The sequence below is a fragment of the Eleutherodactylus coqui genome, chromosome 10 (genome assembly GCF_035609145.1).
Source record: "Eleutherodactylus coqui strain aEleCoq1 chromosome 10, aEleCoq1.hap1, whole genome shotgun sequence".
Classification (NCBI taxonomy): Eukaryota; Metazoa; Chordata; class Amphibia; order Anura; family Eleutherodactylidae; genus Eleutherodactylus; species Eleutherodactylus coqui.
Genome location: NC_089846.1, coordinates 122,662,074 through 122,671,427, shown reverse-complemented (window position 1 = coordinate 122,671,427; position 9,354 = coordinate 122,662,074). Strand labels below are relative to the sequence as shown.

Here is a 9,354-nt window from a genome sequence, read left to right as displayed (position 1 = left end):
CACAATCTCTTGGAATGCCACCTCTCTCTCGCCCCCCAGTGTTACAAAAAAACACCAGACAAAATGTAATCAATATGAGATGGGCGCTCAGACAGGGGTGCAGATAAGCTTCTTCAATATCAAATACCAAAAACACTTACATTCATAGGAGGGGGAATTTATTTGCACTTCCCCCTAAAAGCTGAAAAGAACCCTATACACTACACATGCCATCACCTATCTCTATATTGGGTTCTTTTTAGCCTTTTGGTGTGTGAGAATAAGTCTCTCCCCCCCCCCCCCCCCCTCGTTGATGTATGTATGTTTGGTATTTGATATTGAAGAAAGATTATCTGCACCTCTGTCTGAGTGCCCACCTCATAGCAAATGCATATTATTTAAATTTGGTGGCCGGGATCTCATAAGTGTATTTTGGCCTGGCCACCAACTACCATTGTGCTCTGCTATTTCTTTCCACAGACGAGGCATTTGTTTCCCTGACAACGAGCAGTAAACAACCAGTGGGCAGAGGAATCAATATCTGCAAAATCTGAAGAATGAAGCATTTTGGAAATAAACAGCTGATGTCTGAATGTAAGATATTGCAATTTCGAACACTCTGAAACAGGATTCCCGAGATGGGAATACCCCTTTAATTACTTCACATAGCTTTATATTGTCTGAAAATATTGATATTTTACAATAAAAAAAAAATAGTGTATTATTTAAAAAAGGAATATCAACATGGGACCACACATTTTGGCTTGCAGTGTTGAAGAATGGCAGGACATATCTCTGTATGTTATTAATCTTCACTTCTTAAGAGTAGCATCAAACGTGTAACTTGTGATATTGATTAGAATACGTTTAGAGCTTTGTAGATTTCATACTCAAAGGACTGAACAAGTCACGGGCATCAATGTTTGAAAAAAAAAAATCTATTAGAATAGAGCAGATCTCTGTTAAAAGGCAACAGAGGGACTCTAAGGCCATGTTCACATCTGCGTTAGCAACCTCCGTTCAGAGGTTCTGGCACAGATCCAGTTCAAAATGGCTGAAAAAAAATCCTGCATGAAGGACCTTTTCACCACATAAAATGCCGAACAGCCAAACGGAGAACAAAAGGACACCGTTAAAGTCAACGGGGTTTGGCGCCGTTGGTTCTATCATAAGACGGAGCCGTTTGGCCAAGGAATTTCCCCTTTCCTGCTCCAATAACGGGGCAGGAAAATGGAACACCTGAATGCAGGTGTGAACATAACCTAAGATTTGCCTTCTTACAAGCCGCTGAAGCTTGGTGGCTGAGTGTAGCTTCCTGTGATTCAATAGCAATATTCTCTAACAGGGATTTACATTATCCATGAGTGGGTTATGGTCTGTTCACACAAATCTGCCTCAGTCCTGCTGCAAATAAATCTAACATATACAGGTACATAGCCAGAAGGGAATTTGAGTAACAACAATTTTCAAAAAATATCTCAAATTAATACATCCTACCAGCTTGCACACCCAAATAGAAATAGCAGGTGGGTGGCCAAATCAGGTCTAATTCTGGTAGGGATAACATTTGCAACTCCCCCTCCTGTCCTATCTGTTACTGAAAGCCTGGTACAGAATGTGCTTCAGTTATAAGCTAAGAAGAAAGGCGAGTTGTACAAATCTGCTATGTATAACACACTTTGCAGCAGTGAGATCTCATTAGAATTTTTGTGCCTAATGTATAACTATAAATACTTGAAACTTATTTGCAATTCTGGTAATTGCATATATCAGGATGTAATGCAAAAGTGTCCGAGTTTGTCCTTGTATAGCTGATAAATGAATGTCCCCCAGAGATATAGAGAGTAAATTTTTGCATTCTTTATCTCTGATGCCAAACACCCCTGCAAATGTCATCCTGTATTTCTCTCCACCACCCACAGTCCATCCGGCCAGGAAACAATCAGTTCACTGATCACCACTTTGTGTGAAAGCAGTTGAGAGTTAAGCCAGGCAAGGCTACATTAATGCAGCAAGGGTTTGTGCATTGGCGCCAACATCAAGAAAACCTGCATTCTTCTCTCTTTATAAATAATGCTTTCTTTCATACTCACTAGGACAACCTTTGCAATATCCACTTATTCTTGATGTTTGGAGTTTTCTTCTTCTTTTGTGCTATTATATAGGCTAGCTCTTACTGTACTGTATGTCAATTCCTTTTCTACTACATAATTAACCTTGGATAACCCATTCTTTTGCTGTGTAGTCAATCTTATAAGTAATATTAATGTCTTGGATATTTAGACCAAGCTAACTTCTACATTAATGCAAGGTCAGTGATTCTCCTGCAAGCAAAATAGCTTTCTGCAGCTACTCTATAGGACTACTGGGATTTCTGCATTGACAATCAATGAGTGTTTAGCAAGCAAAGGGTTACTGGGTGTTAAAACACAATAGACTTCCAACAAGGGAAGGTTTTATGAGTCTTCACTAACTGGAGTTAATGAGCTTCTAGCCACAAATCGGTTAATAGAAACACCACTGACGCCACAGAGAGTAATTGCTGTAATAATGATCCAAATACTCTACAGTCCAACACACAGATGATTATGTTATACGGTCTACACATAATTGCATTTAGACTATGGGACCTAACTCACAATTCATCCCAGTGGTCCCATTAGAGGACAAAATCATGTTTGAGGATGAAAAGCTGTCCATCAATTCATGTCTTCCTCCCTGCCCCTTCACGTTATTACGTGCCAAAGGTCAACTTGGGCACCCAGATTCAAGTACATGGGTTTGGGAATACAGACTTACTTTAACTCATTTGTCACCACAGCTAAATAGCAAAACATATATAGTACAAATTCCGGAAAAGAAAAAAAAAAAAGCATCAATGCTTCTTTAATGCAGAAGCACTATCTGCCAGCAGTGAGTACAGCAAACATTTTGGTCTGTGTCAGCATTTAGCAGTCAACACGCAAGCAGTTAAATGGAATCAGCTCCTATGTCTTATGTTAGTTTCAGTAGGTCAATCATGCACAGTAATTAATAGAGACATGCATATCATTCCTCATTCCAAATGCCGCACAGGTGTACATGCCAGACATGCTGCAGAACAGGTGACACACTTAAGACAGTAAGCTTTTGTATGCACGAGCAAATAGACAGAAAAAATAAACTTACAGCATTGTCCTCTATATAGTGCAGCCTAAACTGACGATCAGGAGTATTAAGGAAGGAAGGAGGGAGGGAGGGGGGTTGAGAGGATACTGTCCTTCTCAGACAGACAGCATCCAAGGATCACAATGAGTTTCACACTCCCTTTGCTATAATGAAAGGGACGGATCACATTTGAGCTTTACAAGGGAACACAATAGACAGGCACAACGTGTTTGCAGTGCTCCCCCAGCAACAAATTTCCAGAGCGTGACGTCATCGCCTTTCGGTCCGAGGGAGCCTGCAGAGCAGAAGCCTCTACAGAAAGCCACTCATAGGAAGCAAGAAGGGAAGGCGGCCACGGCAGCAACTACTCCCAGTCACGGCAGACTCCCACTCAGATAACTTCTACCCACATTTCCCCAGAGATCATGGATAGGGACAAATGAGCTGAGCTGGAACTGCATGCTTTGATATGCAAACCTACATAGGACTTGCAAGGAAGAAAAGCCTCATGCTTTCCTGATGTGTGAGTACACAGTTAATCTTTCTACACGTTTTCAGAGAATATACTGGGAATCACTAGGCAGCTGTGGGATCGGTCTGGGAAGAGAGAAAGTGGAGGCTTCCAAGTCATTAGTCAGCTGTAGAAACAGGGATTTGCTTAGTCTTTTTACACTTTGACATTTGTTCTTTGCCTACAATGTGTGATACAAATGTTTTTTTGTTTTTTGTTTTCCATTTCTTGTTTTCCTTAAAGGTTTTACAATAGGCACCAGATCTTGGATCTGTGGGATATAAAGATGCTGAACAGCATTTTGTTGCTGAGTGTTATGTCAGTGACTGCAATCTTAAAGACAGAGAGTCGTAAAACTGCCAAAGATATATGCAAGATCCGCTGTCTGTGTGAGGAAAAGGAGAATGTACTAAATATCAATTGTGAAAATAAAGGGTTCACCAGTGTCAGCTTGCTGCTGCCTCCCCAGTCCAGAATCTATCAGCTTTTCCTTAATGGCAACTTACTGAGCAGGCTGTACCCAAATGAGTTTGTCAATTACTCGAATGCAGTGACTTTACATTTGGGCAACAATGAGCTTCAAGAAATCAGAACTGGTGCATTCAATGGGCTTAAGACACTGAAAAGATTACACCTGAACAATAACAAATTAGAAATGTTAAGAGAGGAAACTTTCCAAGGCCTGGAGAGTCTTGAATATCTACAAGCCGATTACAATTTCATCAGTGTTATTGAAGCTGGTGCTTTCAGCAAACTGAATAAATTAAAAGTCTTGATTCTTAATGACAATCTCCTATTATCTCTTCCCAACAACGTCTTTCGCTTTGTACTTTTAACTCATTTGGATCTGAGAGGCAATAGGCTCAAAATGTTGCCCTTTGCTGGTGTCCTTGAGCACATTGGAGGGATCATGGAGATTCAACTAGAGGAGAACCCTTGGAATTGTACCTGTGATTTAATTCCCCTTAAAGCATGGCTAGATACCATCACTGTATTTGTGGGTGAGATTGTTTGTGAGACTCCCTTTAGACTACATGGAAAAGATGTTACACAGCTCACAAGGCAAGATCTATGTCCCAGGAAAAGTGCAAGTGATACAAATCAGAGATCTGTACATCCAGCATTTCCAGATACTCGCATACAACGGATGCCTCCAACCTTTAACCCTGCAGTAAATCCAACCAGAGCTCCAAAGGCCAGTCGGCCTCCCAAAACCCGGAACCGACCCACGCCTAGAGTCACAGTATCCAAAGATAGGCAGATTTTTGGGCCCATCATGGTTTATCAAACCAAATCTCCAGTTCCTCTAAGCTGTCCAGAAAGTTGTGTTTGCACATCTCAGACCTCTGACAGTGGCTTAACTGTCAATTGTCAAGAGAGAAAAATAAGCAACATTTCTGATCTGCAACCTAAGCCCAGCAATCCGAGGAAGATGTATCTGACAGGTAACTATCTGCAAAATGTTTATAAGACTGACCTTCTAGAATTTTATTCACTGGACTTGTTACATTTAGGAAATAATCGAATAGCAGTCATACAAGAAGGTGCCTTTTCAAACCTTACAAGCTTACGTAGACTTTATCTCAATGGAAACTACCTTGAAATACTATACTCATCCATGTTTGAAGGCTTGTACAGTTTGCAATATCTTTATTTAGAGTACAATGTAATAAAGGACATTTTTCCACGTACGTTTGATGCTCTCAGCAACTTACAGCTCTTATTTCTAAACAACAATTTACTGAGATCATTGCCTGACAATGTGTTTGGTGGCACTGCTCTTACAAGACTAAATTTAAGGAATAACCATTTCTCATATCTGCCTGTAAAGGGAGTTCTTGATCAGCTCACCGCCTTCATACAAATAGATCTCCAGGAAAACCCTTGGGATTGCACGTGTGAAATTTTAGGGCTGAAAAACTGGATCGAGCAATCAAGCTCCACTGTGGTTGTTCAGGAAGTAACATGTGAGTCACCACTTAAACATGCTGGAGAGCATTTAAGGATTGTGTCTAAAGAGGCAATCTGTCCAGAGAACCCACATTTGGCTGATGCAACTGTCTTATCTTTCAAACATAAAACCTATACACCACATCCTTCGGGTATATCACCGAGTCCTTATCCAGAATTGCACACTGAGGTTCCTCTGTCAGTGCTCATTTTGGGATTACTTGTTGTTTTCATTCTTTCAGTGTGCTTTGGGGCTGGCCTGTTTGTCTTTGTGTTGAAAAGACGAAAAGGGGTACAGAGTGTTCCAAGTAGCAGTGCAAACAATCTAGATATCAGTTCTTTCCAACTGCAATATGGGTCATATAATACCAATTCCAATGATAAAACTGAAGCCCATGTATATAATTACATCCCACCACCCGTTGGGCAAATGTGTCAGAACCCAATCTACATGCAAAAAGAAGGAGACCCTGTTGCCTATTACAGAAACCTACAAGAGTTTAGTTACACTAAACTGGACCACAAAAAGGAGGACCCATCTGCATACACAATAAGCACAACTGAACTGCTGGAAAAGTCTTCTGCTACAGCAGAGCCAGAACTTTTGTACCAGAATATTGCAGAAAGGGTAAAGGAATTGCCCAGTGGAGGAGTAGTTCATTATAACTTTTGCACCTTGCCTAAAAGACAGCTCATGCCTGCGTATGAATCGAGGCGCCAGAACCAGGACAGGATAAATAAAACTGTTTTATATGGTACCCCCAGAAAATACTTTGCAGAACAATCTAAACAGGAGCATCTTCTCCTTCAAGGAAAAATGCAATCAGAACCAGATTACCTTGAGGTTTTGGAAAAGCAAACTGCAATAAGTCAGCTGTAGGCAACATTTCTAAAAAAAAACATTGCTTCATGCTTGTTGTTTATATGGAATGTCAGAAGCAATTGTGCATACACGGTATGCCTTTTTTTAAGCTACACAGGTACAGATACATTGTATAACCATGGGCATTGGGGACAATGTATCTTTTTTTTTCCTTTTCTTTAAATTATTTCTACATTATACTTCTAGAAACAGTTTTCTTTCAATGAATGTTTGTTTGTTTTATTACTATGCTTTGTTTTTCTTTTTGGGTCTGTTTATGGTTAATATGAGAGTGATTCTTCAATCTAATGTTCTAAACAGTAACTAGAAGATCTCTGCAGCTCTCAGTGTACTGAACTTCTTTTTCTTATGTAAATAACATGTTACTGTTACAAATCAATTACCTACTGCAGCCACTGGGCGTCACTTTTTTGAGTTAAAGTGCCTTTGCACTTTAAATAACCTAAATGTTGCTTTTAGCTTTTATACCATGAATATATTTTAATGTGCAGTATTTCAGATAAAAATATATATTGTATATCCCATAAAGATTAAGAATGATCTCTTTTGTATTTTACATTACACTGGTAAAAAAAAAAAAAAATGTCCATAATTTCTTGGACATTGAAGTCATTTAAAAGGGGTTTGTTTAGATGGTACATCTCTCCCTTAGAATTTCTTCAAGATGTAAATTTTAAGTACAGAGCTCTAGAAATTTAGAAATGCTTTCTTGAAAGAAGGATATATAGTTTCTCGCTTATTTTTTTCCAGCTCTACTGATAATGCTAATTAATTGTTTTAAGACTATTTTCCTAATTAAACGAGAGTTAAATGATATCAACTGATATTTTGTGTATCTCTGCTTGGATGGCTTTTTTTTTTGTAATATACAACTTCTACAACAATGGTTTGACTGATCATGGCATTTATTTTTGGATTTGCTGGACTATACAATGAATGTGGGAAATCTCTAGATTGCAATGTGGATATGCTATAGCATTAATTGCAGTTCATGTATATTTTAGGCAAATGATTGCACAATTAAAATGATCAAAGCGCAATATCTACATCCTAAGTAGTCAGTAAACATTTCCTATGCAAGCATAATTGTGGGAATTAAACAAACAACCATTATTTAAAACAAAAACAGTTTTGTTTTTGTCTATTGTAAATCCTTATGCAACTGGGATGGTGATCTGCATATAAAGTAGGCCAAGCTTTTCACATCTTTACTAAAGCAATTGATGGAGTCTGAAAGAAGCACACTGTTTCCTTTTCATAAATAGGTTACTGCACATAATAATCCGTTATTATCATGCAGAGATTGAAGTGGACACTGCTGACTGTTTTCAGAATTTCGATAACTTTTAACATATTCTAAATTATTCTGGAAATGTGCATTTAGCAGTGTTTAATTGCTATCTCATCCTAATCACAGGAAACTCTACGAGCAGTGTAGGATAAGCCTATGCCCTCCTTAAAATACATCTCAATCTCCCAAGCCAGTAGTGAGTTTCTATAGCAAATGTAAGTTGAAGCATATTGGAAAGGCTTGGAAAAAAAGGATTATATAACACAAAGCAGTTTTCACATGCCATTGCATTGCATAGGTATATTTCCAATATAATGTTGAATATTTATATTAAATGCTATGGTATTTCTTATTTGAAGTGTGTCACATCACCCTACATTTATACTCAGCAGAGAATAGTAATGGCTTAGTCACATGGACAGGTTGCTAGCAGTTAATCTTTTTCCAGATTAGGCAGTAGTTACTGCATGTAACAGCTTTCTTTTTGGCGTTAGTGAATGCCATAACATATACAGCTATGAGACATATACTATACTTTATAATGAGGAGATTGGAACTAATACTTCTAAACATTATCACATGCCTGATGGCTACAATATTTATTGGTAACCCTTTTCTGTAAGCCATTAGGCCATGTGGTAGATAGGCTACATTGCAATGACATATAAAGAAAGTTTGTAATGATGATTTTTCACATGTGTTTCTACCATCAGGTTAATAGGTGAGGAATGGGGGGGGGGGGGGGGGTAAAATAATGTAACAATGATAAGCATGGAGCATACTGCATACTATAACAACCTTAAGGCATTGTATGGCATTGCTGTTGTGATACACATAATGTGGTAAAGCCACTCTATGTTGCTTCTTCTAACATTTTGGAAGCTGCAAGTCCCAGCGTGTCTTGAAATTCATAGGCAATGGAGAGCCACAAGTTGAAGAACACCGTTATAGTCATTGATTGCTTCAGAAGGATCATTGATCTGGGGATTTATTCTGATTGCTAGATTGGAGCCAGGAATTATTTTTTCCTGCTAAAATGAGGAAAAACTGGCTTCTAGCTCATGTTTTTTTTTCTTGCCTTTTTCTAGATCAACATTGTAGGGTAATAGGTTGAATTGGAAAGACATATGTCTTTTTTCAGACTTGCACACTATTTTACTGTTCTAGGCCCAAACAGACATGATTTAATTCCCTCTACCATACCTAGCAGCCATTGGAGAGAACCTCCTAATAGTTCTAATAGTAAATGTCAATATAGTTAACACTACCTGCAATGTATGATTTATGTATTCCGTTATTAGTTTACCATGTAATGATTTGCATCTTATTGCTTGTTTTCCATCTATTATTAACAATGCCTTGAGATTCGGATGACTATTCTTTCTTTTTGTTTAAAATTAATAACTAACTTTTCCATAAGAACATTCAGTATTGGTTTCTCTTAAAGGGAACCTATCAGCACAAACATGCTGTCCAAACTGCAGACATTATGCTATAGACCAGGAGGAAGTGAGTAGATTGATATACAGTTTTATGGGGAATAATTTATTATAATTTGTATTTTATTCATTTAAACCTTCGATCATTCTGAGC

At 38.4% G+C, this 9,354-nt stretch overlaps 1 protein-coding gene across 1 annotated transcript; it reads left to right on the top strand.

The window, feature by feature from the left end:
- The first annotated feature begins 3,312 nt into the window (after nucleotides 1–3,312).
- On the top strand, nucleotides 3,313–7,227 carry SLITRK2 (SLIT and NTRK like family member 2). Its single transcript, XM_066581795.1, has 2 exons — nucleotides 3,313–3,649; nucleotides 3,881–7,227. Exon 2 carries the CDS (start codon nucleotides 3,924–3,926, stop codon nucleotides 6,465–6,467), a length of 2,544 nt encoding a protein of 847 aa, XP_066437892.1. The 5' UTR covers nucleotides 3,313–3,649; nucleotides 3,881–3,923; the 3' UTR covers nucleotides 6,468–7,227.
- Nucleotides 7,228–9,354: the final 2,127 nt, after the last annotated feature.